Genomic DNA, 19,954 nt, shown 5'->3' on the forward strand with positions numbered 1-19,954 from the left:
CTGTGACTCCGCATCGACAATATGCAGCCCTAGACGTTGTATATCATATTCTAACACGATGTCGATCTCAAACCTTGGGAATGTTGCCCATGCTTTTTTGCCTGCTGCTACTCTATATAAAAGCTCTTCATCTTCGGGGCACTCAAACCTTTCGTAGTATGGTCCATTTTGAAATTTAAAGTTTTCCAAGCATTGCGGGCAATAACCAGTAACTGCAGCTGCTTTGATACAACATTTTAGTACAGGCACAGAGATATTGTAGATATTGTTAAATTGTAATTGTTGTACGTATGCTTCCATATTTTGTTTTTTATTCCATTACTTTTTTCTCCGTCCATAGCGGTCAATTTTATTTTTTTATAACTCACAAAGAGTGACAAAATTATCGCCTGCTTACGCCATATCGATGCCAAACACCTCTTCGAAAAATTCACGCGTATCTTCATCAGGCAATGTAAACTGGTTGCAACAAAAGTCGTCCTTGCAAAGAGCATCTTCTTTAAATCTGCTCCATGCATGAACGGCATTCGGATCGTCGCATTCTGGTTACCTTACAATCATATTGGGGTATCTCGCTCTTAGAATATTTATTCTCTTCCTGAGCCGTTTACACTGGCATCGGATCATGAAGTGGTTATGTCTGCCAGCTATCCCACGTTCATGAGGATTGTATTTATCGACTAAACATAGCACGGTGTCTATAGGAATTCGATGTGGAACATAGCGCAGTTGGAGTTGTTCGATTTAGCTCTACATTCTGCTCCCTAAGAATTGCCAGAGCCGTATTTTTTTCTTCAACAATCTCACCAAGCTTTCGAACCACTATAGGCAACACCTCTTCTTCGACCCAGGTTCTGTTTGACTTGTTTTCCTTGGAAATAATCAACCATTACAAAAGACATTTTTATTTTGTTATTTTTTTTGGAATCCGAAATTTTTTTATGGACGGTCCAAGAAAAAATGAAATATTCTGACCTTTTTTGAGGGCGTACGTCGGTCGCCTAGCAGACATATTATGCGGGTTTCTGCCCCTTCCAAGGATCCTCCGCGATTCATACGAAACGTATATTGAGATAAACAACCTGGGTTGATGAATCCTAGTACTGGCATAGTGTCGTCATATATGTGCCGTCTTGTGATTCTTTTGGAAAATAAACGACAATTTTTTCCTCGACCGAATCAAAAGTCACGTCGTATCGCATGACGTACGGCGTGTGATGAAAAACCTTTCTCTACTGTGGTCTCACATGACATAAAACAAACTCAACGCTGGTTATTGATGATCCACTATCCGGATCTATTATTATTTTTAATATAGAAATGTTGGATATTTTTAACCCAATCCCCAGCAAAGGGCAAGATAAGTGGATATACATTTTGACTAGTTGTTGCCTAATAAAAAATTTGATATTTGTCATGGATCCAAAATAACTGGGCGGTACGATAATTTTTTCTTGCATTCGGGTTCGTATCCGATCAAACATTGATATATTTTTGAAATAAATGCTCTGTCTTTTGTGGACCAACTTGATCCATAAAACCACCACCATTCTCTGCACCTTGCGCGGAGCCTCGCAATTTAGAATTTTATGTGTTCTAGGATGCTCCAAACTTACATACAAGCATGCATGTTTTGATTTCTCCAGTTGAGTCTTGATATCCTTCCAGTCGCTGATCATATTGGTTTAATCATCAATCAATTTCATATCAGATCTTTCGTAGGGGTACCACAGGAACAACTACTTTTTTTGTCTTTTGAGCTTTTTGAGAGGGCTGTGTAGGACTGTGTTAATAACCATAGGCTATGCTTTCGATGTCTGCCAGAGATCGCTAGTTCAAACTCAGATTGTCTTTTTTTATCCAGCGATTCGTCAGTTATGCAATTGTCAACAATAAATAATGTTTCTTTGCAGGCAAGCAGGCCAGCAAAATTGTTTAATGCATTCGAAAAGTTGGTATTTTAGTTCGTTATTTTTAAAAAGTTGATCCTCAGGATTTATCAAGAACACATAGTGATCTTGCCACAGCGAGGATCTCTCAAAGTACGTGCTATTCCATCGTATAGATGGGCACAGGATAATGTTGTGAAATTGCTTCTTGTACTCACCCTCGAGGAGATCAAGAACGAGCTGTGTTTTTCTACAATTTGTTGGTCCTGAAAATATCGCCGTATGTGGATCTAAAACAACGTCTAAGTCCATTTAATACTAGCGTCATTCTGTGACTTGAAAGAATCTGCGACTCTAGCTAACGCAGTCTGCTCAGTATTCGACACTGTGAAACCTACCATTTAAAATATCTAGTTGAGCGTCACTAAGCAAATAGATATAGCACCGAAAATTTCCAGTCCCATCCGCCTTCTTTGTTATATGTAAAGTGATGCCGCCACTCAATTTCTGCAAAGGTCTCCCACTACCGTGTAGCATATTATCAAGGGATGCTCAAAAATGTACAACAAGTGCATATCTCTCAGTCATGAACTGACTTATAGTAATATCAGAGTCATGACTGCCGAAGAGGTTCACAATTTGTTTAAAATGATCTTTTGGAAGCATAGCGTGTGAATACATTTCATTAGGTTCACCCTCGACAGTGATCGATATTTTTTCAATACTTGGGTTGTAGAAGACTTTGTTAGCACCGCTATACGGCTTAACTTTCGATGGGTCTACGAACATTAATAGGACACCTTTCAAGGATTTTGCAGGAGTATCGATCTGTAAATTAAGGCTGGTATCTTCTTTTTTCATGGTAATCGCCTTGCTGCGCAATACCCTTTCGAAAGTCAGTGCAAACTGACTGTACCGTGATACCGTTGCACTTGCAAGGCCCTCGTGATCCAACTTGTCGAATTCCAGTGTAATAATTAATTAATTCAAACATTTTTCCAAGAGGAATACAAAAGGTGTTACCATAAGCCGAGACAATCGCTTTTTCTTCGATATCACCTGCATGATCAGTGGCTTTCACTTTCAAGGCGCGGATCGTACCATCATTTGGATTAATCTCCTCTTCGACCAAATTATTTTCATGTTCAAATTTCGATAGCCATAGGTCCCTATAAACCGCTATGACCCTGTAGTCGTTGATACTTTGGGTCTCGTTACCATTTAGTACGATTTTCAGATTCTGCACTAGACTATTTCCAATATTGTTCACAATAGTACGTTTCGTATTGGTACCAGTCAACTCCAGATCAAATAATAACCGAAGACTTTCTGGGAATATCACATCACTCTGATCCATGTTGGGAACATTCAAATACAAATCCTCGTTCTGATTGATTGTAGATGGGACATGACTCACCTTTACACGCTGTTTTTTAGCTTTTATAGCGAACATTGTTTTAAGTTCAGCGTATGGATCGAGCGTTTTCCCAAATATGTTACTCATAGTTTATTATTAGTTTTTTTTGTTAAAATTAATGGCTGATAATCCAACATATGACGGCGGTTTTACAGATGAGAGCAATATTGATGATACTGATGATAATACTCATTTTAGTAGATCAGAGGACCTTGCCTGGCCTGTCACAACGCCAACTCGGAAAGAACGACAGGGAGTATTTCGAAAGAAAGTGTGATGAACGTGCACAAAATATCAAATGCTCTTTATGACCATCTTAAGGAGACATTAGGAATTTCAGATGCTAGACATTATGACGACTTCGAGATTACAGACGAAGGTGAGCTGAACTTTACACTAAGAAAGAGGAGAAAAAAGCTAGTTAACCCTCCGGAGAAAATAAAAATAACTGACAAGGTGTATAGAAACGACGGTGAGCTTCATACAGCCGGTGTTATACAGACTAACCTAAAGGTAGACATTGTAAAGGGTCTAGGCTTCAACGATTATACTACTACTACATCGAATAAAAAGGGAGTGGTGGTTCGACAATGGAAACGTCCCTTAATGGCCAAGAAGTTTTTACGGAACGTGAAAGGAAAGGGCTCGATCGTGAACTTCGAACTATAAGGGGGAATTTGAAATCATTAACAAATAAAATTACTTTGTATGATCGTGAAATAGTGAGCCTAGAGGCCAATGTGAAGAAACTAGAGGGGAAGAAAGCATTGCCTGGAATGTCTGAGGATCAGATAGAGATTTGGAACAACGACATTGCAAAGGTTAAGGAAGAGATTGAAAATTTGAGCGATAAAAAAGCAGCAACATTAGAGGCTCATGGTGAACTAGCATCCACGATTCAGAGTCAGCTCAAAAATATTAGGAAATATTAATGAAAATCGTGGGAGACGACAAATCTCTGCTTGAAAAATTAAAATCTTATTCAAACAGCAGGGAATTACTATAGCAAGCGTCGTTTCCGCTGTTGACTTGCTTATATCCACCATCGTGCTGGCAGTTACAGGAGGTAAAGGAGCTGGCGCTGCAGCGGCAGAAAGCGCTGGAGGTGCTAAAAAGCTCGAAAGATTGGGAAATTTTTTAAAATATTAGGCAGGAAAAGCTGGTGTGGCTCTTCCTGGTATCATAGAAACGGTAGTATCATTCTTCTTTAGGGTGGGAGCAAAAGTTGTCGAATTTGTAGTCAAGCACCTATAAATGACGATCGCTGTCGCTGTGGCTCTTGTTGTCGGCTACATAGGTAGTGGGAAAGGTAAAATATGGTAAATAAACTTCCATTTACTGTCTAGTTTGTTGATCAAACACACTAGACAGATATAAGCAATGATAAGACCTATTCCACCTGTGGTTAGTACACCTTTGGTATCATTGTGCTAGTCTGCTTCTAGTAGCTCGTGCTTAGAAAGTATTGCCTTGTGCTTAGGAAGTATTGCCTTGTGCTTAGGGAGTATTACCCTGTGCTTAGGGATCACGTGGCTCGCCTGTAGTGCTCCACGCTTGCTCGAGGTCCCAACAGGATTCTTCACCTTATTCAGATCGACTTGAACCCCATAATTTGACATTGCGGGTGCAATCAAGACATTATTATTATAACCCTCAATTTTACCAATACGAAGATCCTGATGTTCCAGATTCGTGATACCCAGTTTGATATTCGTGTTGAATATTGGATACTGCAGGCTTCGTGTAAAGGATGGGTTTAATGTTGTTATTAACAGAACGCTACAAGAGCTCATTGGTTTATCTGATCCGCCCGGTGGAAAGTACTATGCGACAGGCGACTATTATGTATACTACGTGACCGATATTTATCAAAGAATAAGTCTTATATGCCCTCAGTTAAATGAGGATGATTGCTTGTTTAATGGTAAAAATTCAAACATTCTTGCTTTACTGCCCACCAAAGAGTTAAATGCTTGGGGAGTTATGCTTACATGGAGTTTCGCCACACCAATCTATCTTCCAATAAAATAATCGACAGACAGACTCGAGTTCATACTTACCGATCAATATCACACTGAAAAAAATGTTGCTTTTACAGGACTCACGATGCAAATACTTTAGAATAAATAAAGAAGATGAATGATAATAGATGAAATTATAGCCTACATTATCACCAGCCGCGCCTAAGTACAACAACAATGAAAGTGAGGTCTACAGAATTGAAGATATCGAACAGTATCCGCGAAGGGAAATCAAAGAGCGGGATGGACTCGCGAAAAATTTCAAGATGCATGGCACCTGGGTTTCGCTATTGTGACCATGGAATACTCGGTATCGATGTTATCACTACAGGAGTTGGAATTGGTGCATTAGCAACAGGATTTGGAGCTCCTCTATGCATTGCTATGGGAGGAATTGCATTAGCTATGGGAATTGGGCAGGCTGGCCTGAGGAATGCTTCGAAAAAATTAGGCGTCACATCACAGAAACATGAAAGTATTAGATTACTAGCCGAAACAAAATTGAATTCCGTCTTTGATTTTATATCAAAGGCAATCGAAAATGGTGTTATCAGTGTCTATGAATTCAGTCTAATCATGCAAGAAAAACAGCGATATATGGTGCTAAAAAAGCAAATACGCCAACGAGTTAAACGTATCATTAATTCGATTAATGAACGAGAGCGTGCTCAGTCAATTGAAAAAGGTCGACAGAAAGGTAAAGACGAAAAAAATTCAATCTGTACAGTATGTCAGTGGTACCTAGATTCCCCGCCTACCTATTCGATATAGACCATAAGTTTTATAGGGAATATAATTCTTACAAAACTACATGCGTTGAGTAGCTCTCCGTCATGTACTATACGTCACGATTTTTTAACGAGTTCTTGCAAATATTCTTCAAGTTTTTTTCGTATCTAATTTCAACACAACTTTTGCAGTAGGAACCCTTTCTTTTTTTGTTTCTCGGATTGCCTCATTAAGATCTGCCTTTTTTCATTTTATAATAACGAGAAATTTTCAATAATTTGGCTTCCTGTCGAAGTTCGTTCATTTATTTCATATAGTTATTATCAATGTAAGCTAATAAACTTAACACACTAAAACTCTCGTCATCATCATCATCATCATCATCATCATCATCATCATCATCATCATCATCATCATCATCATCATCATCATCATCATCATCATCATCATCATCATCATCATCATCATCATCATCATCATCATCATCATCATCATCATCATCATCATCATCATCATCATCATCATCATCATCATCATCATCATCATCATCATCATCATCATCATCATCATCATCATCATCATCATCATCATCATCATCATCATCATCATCATCATCATCATCATCATCATCATCATCATCATCATCATCATCATCATCATCATCATCATCATCATCATCATCATCATCATCATCATCATCATCATCATCATCATCATCATCATCATCATCATCATCATCATCATCATCATCATCATCATCATCATCATCATCATCATCATCATCATCATCATCATCATCATCATCATCATCATCATCATCATCATCATCATCATCATCATCATCATCATCATCATCATCATCATCATCATCATCATCATCATCATCATCATCATCATCATCATCATCCTCATCATCATCATCATCATCATCATCATCATCATCATCATCATCATCATCATCATCATCATCATCATCATCATCATCATCATCATCATCATCATCATCATCATCATCATCATCATCATCATCATCATCATCATCATCATCATCATCATCATCATCATCATCATCATCATCATCATCATCATCATCATCATCATCATCATCATCATCATCATCATCATCATCATCATCATCATCATCATCATCATCATCATCATCATCATCATCATCATCATCATCATCATCATCATCATCATCATCATCATCATCATCATCATCATCATCATCATCATCATCATCATCATCATCATCATCATCATCATCATCATCATCATCATCATCATCATCATCATCATCATCATCATCATCATCATCATCATCATCATCATCATCATCATCATCATCATCTAGGTCTGTATGTAATACTTGCACCCTTGCTTATAAATACTTCCTATTTTAATGATGGCCGTACATTCGTATGGTCCTCTTTGAGGTGGTTCCCTTTGCTGATGAAAATTTGTTCTAATTTTACCTTCCCATTCTTTTAATTTGGGGTTGATATAACGATCTTTCTCCACACCTAGGTTGGTGAAGCAAGCCCCACTTTCCCACTCCACTTTTTTAAGATTTCCTCATATTTTTCGATTCAAGATAGTCACCAGGATCAAGCGACATGGTGAACGCTGAATTCGGACTATATTGAGAGACACCCTGGAAGTAGATTTTTTAGGGTTTTTCATAAGTAATGGGGATAGGTTGCCGTTCTCGTCGTGATATCCAATCACAAACCGTTCATCTTTACATTTGTTTGCTAATATGGAATCACTCACCACTAGGTTTTCAATTTTAACATCTTCGATACAAATGCCATGGCAATTTTGATTTTGTCAGTCCTACTCTTTTGGAAATTAAGAATCGAGATGGAGTTAAAACGAGCTGGAAGCATTGTTGATCTCATACAGAGCATATGTATATATTGATTAATTAATAATTGATTATAACACATGACAACCTCATAAAAAAAACATCACTTCTTGGCAAGTACACAGAGAAAGATAAAGAACAAACTATAAAAGCGGATATGGTGTAGTGGTAGCGCATTCGGCTTGTACGCATAAGGTTTCAGGTTCGAGTCCTCACTCCGGCGCACTTTAAATGAAGTGTTGTCAGCCCATTTGGTGCCATCTACTGACCGCCGATTGGCAGGTGAGCAAGTTAGAGCAATACTATGCGTATCTCTAGGTAAGAACCAGTCGTTAGGATGGAATTCCCAACGACGTTAAAACTTTCCGTTATTTACTTACTAATAACAGCGACGGTTTCCGACGCTTGTCTAAAAGTCATTTAATTTTTAAAAGGAAATAAATTTGATTGAAACCGAAGTTTGATTAGGCTAACTGGGCACGCAGACATTTAAAATTGGTCTTAAGTTGCTTCTCAACAAGTTACAAGTAAGCAACAGTTGCGCTTGTGAATATATAAACTTAAGCCTCAGCTAAAATTATATATATTATATTTTGATATCGAATATCGAATAAGCGCTAGCTGGTGTCATATCAAGCAACAAACCGAGGATGGTTTTGGAGAGGAGGACTCTCGGGGCCCGTTTCGCAGGTTCTCGGGTCTCACTTTTCTATTTAACAACCTAATGATGTAAGGTTAAAGATGGAAAGAGAACAATAATAAAGTGCTTACTATTACTATTTTCTACTTTTTTAGATATTATTTGCGTGAGGAAAAGCAACTGTTGGTCTTTTCAGTTTTCAGTAGTACAGTTATTATACCAGCAAGGTCAAAGATTTAAAATGTTTCGTAAAAAACCAGACACGAAGGAAGTTGTAAGACAACAAAAAAGGGAATTAAATAAGACAAATCGAGATCTTCAAAGAGATACGAGACAGTTAGAAAAGCAAGAAAAAGCACTGGAAATAGAAATAAAAAAAATGGCGAAAGCTGGTCAAAGACAAGCTGCCACACAGTTAGCAAAACAGCTAATTGCAGTTCGTAAACAAAAGGCTCGTGTGTTATCAACTAGTACTAAAGTAACGGGTGTAGGGCATCAAATGACAACAATGCAAGCCAATGCCAAGATGGCTGAATCAATGGGAACAGCAACTAAAGCAATGGGAGTCATGAATAAACAAATGGATGTTCAGAAATTGTCAAAAACATTACAAGAATTTGAGAAAGAATCAACAAAAATGAATATGGCTGAGGAAATGATGGATGACTCCTTGGACGATTTATTAGGAGAGTCTGGTGATGAAGAAGAACAAGATGCTGTTGTTAATCAAGTTTTAGATGAAATTGGCATTGAAATAACAGGAAAGCTAGCAGCTGCACCATCAGCACAATCAAGTCTACCACAAGCTTCAAAATCTAAGGGAATGTCAGAAGAAGATAAAGAGATTGAGGACATGTTATCTAAACTAACAGCCAGTTGAATATTTATTGTACCTTTTTTTATGTAACATAGTTTAAAGTTTATATTTCTTTATAGTGGTAAATCTAAAACCTTTGGTCCATTAGTGAAATAAAAATACTTCAATTGAAATAATTTTGCAGCTATAGATGAGTTGCGAACCATATAAGTCAACTTGGCTATTTACGCTAATTTCCAGAATTTTAGAATATTAGATTTAAAATTTGTTGGAATTATTTTTTTCTCAACTGTTATTTTCTTTGTTTGAAAGCAGACTTTACCAATTTTTGTGTCAGTGTTTTTTTAATTAATATTTTTGATTGTTGCAGTCTGTTGTTTATATTTATTGCATGTGCATGTTGATGTTCTTCCCAACTTATGTATAAAACTACAGTATGTACTCCACAACAAAAGCTTAATGCCATTATATATGCCATTATTATGTCATTTTACTAAAAAAATAATTTATAACATGGTTTTAATCGCTTTGTGAGAAATTCAGTACTGGAATCTCCTAAATTTATGAAGTCCTTAACTTTTCAATAAAAATGAAATGAATAATGTGTTTCACAAATCTGTCAATTTTTTAATTTATAAGCATACACGTATGTAAAACGTATCAATATGCAGAGAAAAGTAGTATTATATACATGCCTTTTTATTAAGGAAAGTTGTAAAGGGGCTTGTGTATATTGCTAAACTTTTTAACAATTTCACAGTTTCATCATTTGGATTTTCTTAAATTTTTTATTAAGATGGAGTTGACTGGAACAAAAAAAGAAAGCATTCTAAATTATAGATTAAAGGTAGGTTAACTACTGACAACTGGTGCTCCTTAATTTTTATTGTAATTTAAAATTGTTCTCAAATTCAATTTTTCTGACAAGTGTTGCAATAAATACTTCTGGAAAATGATTTTTTTTTAGTTAATATACTAATTTTTGTGTTATTTGCAGATTATGGACAAACCTGCTCAATATAGTCAAATTATATTCCAGCAAAATGTCTTTAGCAAAAAATAATATTTACAAAAAACCTAAGACATTTCAATAACTTGTCAAATTTCATTTATCACCAAAATTATGACAAAAGATATGTTTATTTGCATTAAGAAAATGCTTTTTTAAAAAATTATTTACATACCATTTTTACAGCATTCATGAAAATGATTACCTGCTTTTTTCGAAATTATCTATGTTTTTTTATTCTTTTTATCACTTTTCACAATGCAATTGTCTTCACATTTATATTAATCTATATAAACAATTTTTTTTTAAAAAAAAGAAAAATAACTGGAAATTTGATAATACTTAATATTATGGTTTGAATTTTTTGCACAATTTGCAAATGTAAATATTGTATGAGAATCAATCTATTGAGGAAATGTTAAAATTCTGAATCCTATTTTTTCATCAATTGTTTTTTTCACCTATTATTTTCAGGGCTGTTGCTACAAAGAATAACCAATAACAAGGGATTACAACTGCAAAAAAGTTTTCTTCTCTACTGTCACTAAATTTTTGCAAGCTAACTTTTTACTTTAAACCCTGTTTATGCATGAGGTGCAGCCTTCTCTGCTATCATCTTTTAGCTGTTTTAATTAATATTTGTAAATTAAAAAAAGGTTTTTACTGAATGTTTAGTTGCTGCGTTTTGAAAAATTATTAACGGTTTTGTAAAACAAATTATAATTACACTGCAAACATGTACCACTTATCTCCTTAAAATCAGAAAAAGTGTTTGTTAGAATATAACATGTTATGTCATGTTATGTTCTCATTGTCCAACCCATGCTAGCATTAAGCCGAGAATGATGATGATGATGATGATCATTTCCCTGTTTTTCAACAGGACAAGATGGTTTTATAGACATAATTAATTTTTCAGCATTTATATGTAAAAAAATCCCAAATATGATTGATGAAACCTACAAAGGAGGCAGCTCCTTAGAGCCATTCCTGTTGTTGGCTAAAAATGCCAGAGGTGCTGCTGCAGCCCAGTTAATTCGACAGGCGTGTGATGCTCCTGGTGTGTACGTTTTTGGTGAATTGATTGAAATTGATAGCATAAAAGAGGTAAATCTTTTTGTATATAAATTGTTTTTTTCAGCATTACAAGGTTCACACAGTGTGATGGAGAAAGTAATTTTTTTTATCATTCTCATTCCTGTGTTATTTTAAACATGTTCTTTTTACCTTGGATATTGCTTGGGATTTGTATTAAAGCAGTTATAGTTGACAGAAGTGCAACATGGAAAAGTCAAACCTTTCAATTGACACTGTCTCAAAAAAAAAAAAAAAATATCCTAGTTTAAAAAAAATAAAAAGCAAAAAAAAAACAACTGAAATGTTTAGTTTATCAGTATAATGCGAGCATTCATGGAATATTTGTCATTTGAAGTCAAAGTATGCAACAAATGATGCATCAGAATACTATTTGTGTATCTGGAGAATGGCGAAGTTAGACTTCTTATAAAGAGTGATATACCAAATTATGTAAATGGATTCTCTGATGTTTAGTTTATGTGTTGAAAGTGATGTTGAACTATGTAATGCGCATTATAACCATATGCAGTAAAAATGTTTTGATAAACATTAAAGAAAACCAATATGTTCAAAATATGTTCAACACACTAAAGAATTATGCACAATGTAAAACAAGTTGAATCTCACTCACATAAAAAGCAAAGTAATTCTTTTAAAAAAATGTGTGTTCTTTTACATTTTCCTTATTTTCTTTTTTTTTCCTTCTAATTTTTTTATTTAAAATCAGTATTCTATGATTTATAAGCTTTCTAATCATAACAAGAAAATCTGTTGGTTTCAAACTTTCACCTTTTAAAATATGAGATTTGTTGTTGATACTTTTACAACACTTTGCTGACCATCTATGACTTAAGGTTTACCCAAGTGGTTTATCTCAAATAGCTCTGGGGGTGAGAATGATGTATACAACAGCCAATAACTCACTTCCACTCCACCTTTAACTAAAAAAAAATTCCACTATAATTTTAAATTAGCTATTATGTAGTATTAATAAATCCTTAGGGTTTGCAGGCCAAAGCAGTGACATTTGTCATATCCAGGGTCTTGTCAAGATAACAGGCTTTTTATAAGGACTTTTACAAATCAAAAAACATGGAAATTTAAACTGGTTTATTGTAAAATGGTTGATTCATTCAAAAGTTCTTGAATAATTAAAATTAGAACAGTGCAGGAGTTTTTTCCTATCTGTAAGGCATCTGAATATATTTAACCTCAATTTTGCTGAAAATCACTAATATTTTATATTTTGTGTACATCGTGCAGTTTTAAACATGCGCAAAATTTAAGAAGTTTCCTCTGGTGTTTCTACGGAAAATGACAAATTTATATCATATTTTACACGTGTTTCAAAATATACAAAAAAGAAAACAATATGATATTATTTTCATCGTTATAAGAACACAAAACAAAAAAGACAACTGGGTGGCAAAATAACTGTGTAGAGCAACTATATACTAGAATCTCACATTATATTGCAGACGAAACATTTTGTACCATGACAGAAAAATGTCTACACCAATACACTCCTCTGTAAACAGACGAGTAAAAAAAATTTAATTTTTTTGGTCATTTTATGTAAAGTAATTTTAATGCTTACCCTACCTTGTGTTATTCCTACAATAAAATGAGAAATCAGATATACTATATACAAGTTAAAAGACATAGGTATACGCAGAGGTGATAAATGAAAAATTAAAAATAAGAAAAGGTAATTCTCTAAGGTAGGACTGTAACATCTATAGCAACATCTATGGCACTGATGATGGTTTTTTACCGAAAAGCTTTTGCTTAATATATATTTTTTTAAACTGTTTTTATTATTTCATTTCATAACTAAATGGCTAATTTTAACACATGTACTAAATATATATCAGGCTTAATATGTTTGCTAATCTGGACATCATCTGACTAATATCTATAGTCTCTGTGCTGGAAATGTTCATTAAGAAATCCAAAAATCATGAAAAGTGTTGGAGATAAAAATTTAACAAATTCATATTGTGAAATGAAACTTTCTCAGCAGGTGTATTTTTATAGTGATAAAAAGTTAACTTCGTATTTTTTTTCGTTCACTCAAGGAAATGATAAAAAACTAACTTTGTTATGGATTTATCATTTGTTGGTAATGTGAGGAAACTATAATTTTGGGAACACTTAATGTTTCTTTAACCATCATAGAATGTGGCTTTTGTTACAGGAAAGACATTAACGTGGCTTCCTGGAAAGATATGGATAAATTTTTATCATATGATGATTTTCACGCAATTCGCTGTTATATTTCAATTTATTTAAAGAAGGTTATTTTGTCACAATAAACCATTTTGATATCAAGAAACCTTGCACTAAATTGATGTCTGACATGTATAGTTAATGTAGGAAATTTAATGAAAAAATATTAACATGTATTTAATTTGTGATTTATAGAATCGTTGCATGATATTTTTTCTCCTATAAATAAAACCCCGAAGTTTATAAACATTTTTATTATGTTTTTTCCTTCAACAACCGAATGAGGGTAAATGATTATTTGGAGCTTTTTTGTATTGGTTTGTATTTTAATCATAAAACACTACCACCAAAGTTTACCAGCCAAGTTTTTGAAAATTCTTTTAATTTCAAAAATATTTATAAAGTATAGCTCTTTTCTTTATTTTTTAATATTTTATCAATTTCTTACCGCCATTAAACAAATACTTTACTTTTGATCGACTGTTATTATTCATTAATTCTTTCGGTTTTTTTGAAATATTTCGTAAAAAGGGATAAGAAGGGATAAAAAGTGAACAAATGTGATACATTTTCACCAATTTGTTCTTTTATTATTATTTTTCCATCTTTGATTGGTCTCGTTGTCATAAATTGTATTCTAGAGCTTTTTCTCAATCTTCAAAAGACACAGTTAATAGCATAAAAAGGTGTTTATCAAAGTGATAGGGAAAAAAAACACTGATTATGGCATGAGGATTATTCTTATTAAGATTTGTTATTATGTTATCATTATCTTACAGATAATATATGATAAATTTTCTATTTGGTGTTTCTGTTAACACTTTGTCATTATTGACATTTTAATGCGAAGTTAAACCATTATGTTATGTATGAGAAAGTTAAAGATAAAAAGACACATTTTTTTATTTGTTTTATATTTTTATCATTTTACTTTTCTTTAAACCCAAAACACCCTTAAACCACCTGGTATACTAACAAGATTGACCACTGAAAATTTCAACTTGAAAAATTCAACCGTGTCCATTTTATCAATATTTTTATTGTTACACAACATTTGTGGTACGTTAATTTTTTATCATTTTTCTTTGCTGAACTAATTGTTAATAAATTGACTTTAACTAACGTTATAAAAACAGATCTTGTTTCAGTTTTATCTATCTACTTACAATAACAAAAGTTAGTTTTGCAACGTTTCCTTAACAGTGAACCAATTCTTATAAATATGTCCTACTGTCAAAAATACTTGATAAACAGTTTACAGGAATCTTACAAAGTTCTTAGAAAGCTAAAAGCTTCTGACAAACAGTTATAGTTTCCACCAAAACTGATTAGCTGCAACAATTCTGTGTGATAAAATTTGACTGAATATTGATTTGGGTAAAAAACTATAAACTATCATATAAACATAGTGTGTTGCATAATACAACAAGCCCTAATTCTAATTATCCATATCTGAAAATTTGTGAGGTGTATTTTTGCCTAACATATCTGCATCAGAAAGACTGATTTTCAATTTATGGGGATATTTTATTTTTTGTGAATAAATTTATTCCATGCACAATTTTAGGCTGATTCCACTATCGAGAAAATTAGGTTAAAAGAATGATTCAATTTGCATACATATAATAAAATTTTGTAAATGAGATTTTTCCTACATCAGCTACATGTACTTTCCTATTGATTAGTGATATTTTTATCCTTAGTCCGGATTGAAAGTAGAATTTCATTATCACCATTTGGTCCAGGCTGAGAGGCAATTTAAAATTAAATATAATTAATAAATTTCAACCAGGTGTCTAGTTCCTGTATTTTTTTAGCTAGAGAGTAATCCAGAGTTTAGCAAAGATTGGAAACTTCTTCAGTTATATGCATATGGAAAATATAGTGATTATATATGTAAGTATTGCATTTTTGCTTTGAATGTAAAAACTAATCATTCTGTTTCAAGAGGTTGCTGTTTGAATTTTGTTGATATTTATAATCAATTATATTTCAGCCAATAAATCAGAGATTCCTGACCTAACTGAAAACCAAATAAAAAAGTTACGACTGTTAACAATTGCCTCTCTAGCATCAAAATCGAAGGTACATTAATGTGTTTTTAATTTTTTTTCGTGTCTGTATGATGATATTTTCCAACCGTCTTTGACATCAGAATCGAAGAGAAAATCTTGCAACTGGAGAATATTTGTGATACTGAGGAATTACCTTTCAGGGTTATTAATGAAAAAAGTGAAATGTTGCTTAACCAAATACACACAAAGGTTGTTTTTCTAAAAATTTTAGTATGTACCATATGCTGTCCTGTTAGAAAATTTGGGACTATCAAACCTGCGGCAAATAGAAGTATACTATAATTTTTGTTTTTATTTATATTGTTTATTATGTATAAAAATACAGAAAAGTAAGAAAATCATTTGTTAGGTGCAAGAAACAAGAATATAAGAAACATAAAAGTTCTGATTAAAATGAGAGATTCTCGCTTGTTGTTATATAATGCGATTCATTACAACAAAGTGATGTTTCTTCTAATGATTGTGCTACTAAATTTTGAGGATTTAACAACAGATGATAAGGCAACCATACAACCAGCTAAGTTTTCAAAGAGAGAAAATGTGAGAGAAAAACATAATATTGAAATATATAATTCTTGTTCTTTTCTTTCCTTACGTTTACTTAATAGAAGCATCAAATTTTCACATTTAATTTTAAGAGGTGTCTATGCTTTATTTGGCAGTTTACTACATTGTTGTTTTGATGATTAATTAGAACTTTTTTTGGGTTCTGCCAGGACTTAATTATAGAAGCAGTCTACGCCGATATTTTAAAAGGAAAGCTGGACCAAAGAGAAGAAAGGGTGAGTTTAATATTCCACCTCTTACGTAAGAAGTGCGTTATTTGTGACAGCTAGTATTTTTGTGTTTTTCGTTCTTCCTGATTACTATCCAGACATCGATTGATAATTTCTGTCTTTTTATCGGAATTTTGTGGGCATTGACAATTTTAAAATTAATTGACTTCATTCTAGCTTGAAGTAGATTTTGTTATTGGGCGAGATATCCAGCAACAGAATATAGATACTGTCATATCCATTCTTGATAGTTGGTAAGATCATCGTACGGTTTTCATGCTTTTTGTATTTATCATATTACAGTTACTGAATGTCTTCACAGGATGGTTCGTTTTAACTGTTCTTTTTGTGTTTCATTGTGTCATCATTTTTCACTTATATTTACAGCTACAAATTTTACCAGTTCTGCCAAAGAGAAAATGCCCCGTACTGATTAATGTTGTTTTTACTTTCAGATTTCATAATTACAGATATGTTTTTTTTATAGGTGTTCGAACTGTGAAAAAGCCATGGAAACATTAGATACCCAATCCAGTAGAGCAAATTATTTCAAAGAAGTAAATTTAAATAAATTAAAACAAGTCGAGCAAGAGGTTTGTAAACATTGTCGAGTATATTTTGTGCCACGCAGATTCAGACGAGACTTCGGGTGAAAACTCATTTATGCATGAAATAACTTTTAACGTGGATATACTTATGGCTAAGAAGGCAAATTTTCTGTGGGTTTAAAATAAAAAGAGAAACGTGTGTAACAATTTGCGTTATCCACATTTGAATCCAAAGAATCCAAAGTTATATAACCTTCCAACACTGATGTTATGCTGAAAAAGCTTTAGCACTTTCTTATTTAGCTAGAAACGTACAAATTTGAATTAGAATGAATACGTTAACAATTGTATGTGTTTCTTGTTTGCGTTGATGTGTAGTCAGACGTTTTCTCATAGCAATTGGAATGGACGTTGACCTTTAAGTATTATTGAATACTGTATAAAGTCATTTCTTATCTTGTAAAGTGACGTTACAAACCTCAATAGATGGTGATATGGAAACTATTTTTACCCCTATTACCAGCAGTCAGCTGATCAGCCTAAGATTTGCAGTATATTGACAAGGTGAAAGGAATAGAAAGTCAAAAAACAACTAACTAAGTACACCATATTTCGTCTTTCCTAAAACCACACCTTGTTAAAAATTTGTAGTGGCTTGGACTCACAATTGGAATCGAGCCCATGCTTGTATTACGATGGAATTATGTTGTTGTCATTTCAGGTTGAAAATGTGAAACAAGCATTAAAGACACAAGAAATGTCACTGACACAAGATATAGATATTGACTCAACGATGCAACAACGTTCTGTTCATAAATTAAAAGGGTGAGTGCTTCGAATTTTCTTGAATAATAGACATGAACAAGAATTTTTGAATTCTTGTTCATGTCTAGTAGGATAGATTATTGCTACAGGGCCGACAAATTGTTTTCAAAAGTGGAGAGACTAATAGAATGACCAAAGAAGCCCCACCATCGTTATGGCTGCCAAGAAACATTTTGAAATTTAAAACGCTTAGATTAAACATTCAAATTCTAACATTTTAGCGTGTTGAGTGGAGAAAATGATCTTTTTAAATCGATCTAAGACATCTTTGAAAAAAAGAGTTTGGCCGATTTCGTCGGCTTTGTCCTAGATAACCTTCTAGTTTCCATTAAATATCTTAGTTTTAATAAACTAGAAAAATTTTTTAATGTCCCGACAATTTTCTAAAACGTTAGGAGAGTTTAGTCTCATGTTTTGATTTCAATACAGCTGTTTGTAACGTTACGATTTTTAACTCGGTTAGCTTGTTCATTTTGTCTTTTATCTTCTGTTAAGAATGAAGTCCTCCATAAAAGCTGCATCTTCTAGGACAAGATAACAGGAATATGCTAGACACTTTTTGTGAGAAAACAAAGCGACGTTACGACGGCTACCCTTCAACAACAACAACGACGCTTGAGACATTTCGTCGATGCGATCGTATGAATGCATTGCAAAAGAAAACAGACATAAATTGTAGTTAGAATATGTTTGTCTCGTTCTACAAAGTTTTAATCAATTAAATTTGGTATCCGATTTCCCAGTTGTTGTTTTTTTTAGCCAGCGTGTGGTTCCAGCCAGGAATCTTTATCTATTCCAACCACCTGGCAGCAGATCTATAAAAAATATGTGAATATTATAATTTTTTGACTTACGTGTAAGCCTATCACAGATGGTTTAAACTATATGACAAACTTTGTGAAGAAGTTTTAAGGTGACGGAAGAAATTATTTACGAAAGAAATATGTGCGAAATTTATTTTGGCGGATGAGTGACCCAAAAATAATTTCTTTTCTTAAGGTATATCTCATGAATACCGACGAATAGTTAGGTCTAGTTTCAATTGTTCAATTTTATGAAGACGCTGTGGAAGAAATTTGACACGAGAGAATTAGTTTTTCGCAATTCTGTGCTTTTTTTTGCGCATAAGCTGAATTAAGTTTCTAATACACAAAGGGTATCATTTTGTATTCGTGTTGTTTTTCATGTTGCGCACTATAAAAAGGGCTTCCACCGAGTCAGGGAAATCAGTCAAAGTCAGGGAATTTTATCCGTGGTCAGGGAAAGTCAGGAAAAAAAGACCCATTTTGGGGGAAAGTCAGAGAAAAATGAGGGAATTTTTTGTCCTTTCACTTGACTTACACTGATAGAACTTTATTTCTATAATTTCAAAAATTGCAACTGTTAAAGCTCTTCTTTATAATTATTTTGATAATTACTGACAGACTCTGTTAGTCATTCAGTGGAACTAACATACTCTTGACCATTTTATGTAGTATATGCATTAAAGCTCTTGTAAGTTATGTTGCGACAAATACGGTTTAAACGGTTTTAGTTAATTTGTTTTTCTGTTTGGCTGTAGAATTTCTTGAAAAAGTCAGGGAATTTGACCTCAAAAAGTCAGGGAAAGTCAGGAAATTTGATATCATATTTTCGGTGGAAACCCTAAGTTTCCTTTACTTTTTGCTCAATAAGAACTACGCTTCTGGCAAGTTTAAACTATCAAGTTTCTACTGACTTTCATTTTTTTTATATCCTTTATTATCTAAATATAAAATTTAAGAGCGACCGAGCCAAAGTGTACGTCTGGCAAGGTGACTAAATTAGAAGTGACGAAAACTAAGATTGGTGACATATTTTCCTGACAACATGATAATGTGGTTTCTATTTCTTGGCCAAGTCAGCCTAGCGGTTGCATAAAGGCTTAGTGCTTGTCATTAATTGTGAGATTGTGAGAGCAAGTGATAATACTAGATGTTACTTTAAGAAATATTAGAATCAGCGCAAAACTTTTTGGTCTTTTGAGAAATTTTTGCTGGAATAAACTTGCGTTTCG

At 33.6% G+C, this 19,954-nt stretch overlaps 2 protein-coding genes across 3 annotated transcripts; both read left to right on the forward strand.

The window, feature by feature from the left end:
- Nucleotides 1-8,652: 8,652 nt before the first annotated feature.
- On the forward strand, nucleotides 8,653-10,820 carry LOC130641671 (charged multivesicular body protein 2b-like). The gene has a single exon (XM_057448581.1). The coding sequence runs from the start codon at nucleotides 8,805-8,807 to the stop codon at nucleotides 9,441-9,443; it is 639 nt and encodes a 212-aa protein (XP_057304564.1). The 5' UTR covers nucleotides 8,653-8,804; the 3' UTR covers nucleotides 9,444-10,820.
- A 140-nt stretch (nucleotides 10,821-10,960) lies between these two features.
- Nucleotides 10,961-18,658, forward strand: LOC130641668 (COP9 signalosome complex subunit 7a-like). Of its 2 annotated transcripts, XM_057448577.1 has the most exons (9): nucleotides 10,969-11,496; nucleotides 15,513-15,591; nucleotides 15,692-15,780; nucleotides 15,982-16,041; nucleotides 16,487-16,552; nucleotides 16,724-16,800; nucleotides 17,034-17,139; nucleotides 17,816-17,919; nucleotides 18,415-18,658. In XM_057448577.1, exons 1-9 carry the CDS (start codon nucleotides 11,335-11,337, stop codon nucleotides 18,455-18,457), a joined length of 786 nt encoding a protein of 261 aa, XP_057304560.1. In that variant the 5' UTR covers nucleotides 10,969-11,334; the 3' UTR covers nucleotides 18,458-18,658. The 2 variants fall into 2 exon arrangements, with proteins under 2 accessions (XP_057304561.1, XP_057304560.1); XM_057448578.1 differs by lacking the exon at nucleotides 15,982-16,041 and having other exon boundaries at nucleotides 10,961-11,496.
- Nucleotides 18,659-19,954: the final 1,296 nt, after the last annotated feature.

Source organism: Hydractinia symbiolongicarpus, chromosome 4, assembly GCF_029227915.1.
Source record: "Hydractinia symbiolongicarpus strain clone_291-10 chromosome 4, HSymV2.1, whole genome shotgun sequence".
Classification (NCBI taxonomy): Eukaryota; Metazoa; Cnidaria; class Hydrozoa; order Anthoathecata; family Hydractiniidae; genus Hydractinia; species Hydractinia symbiolongicarpus.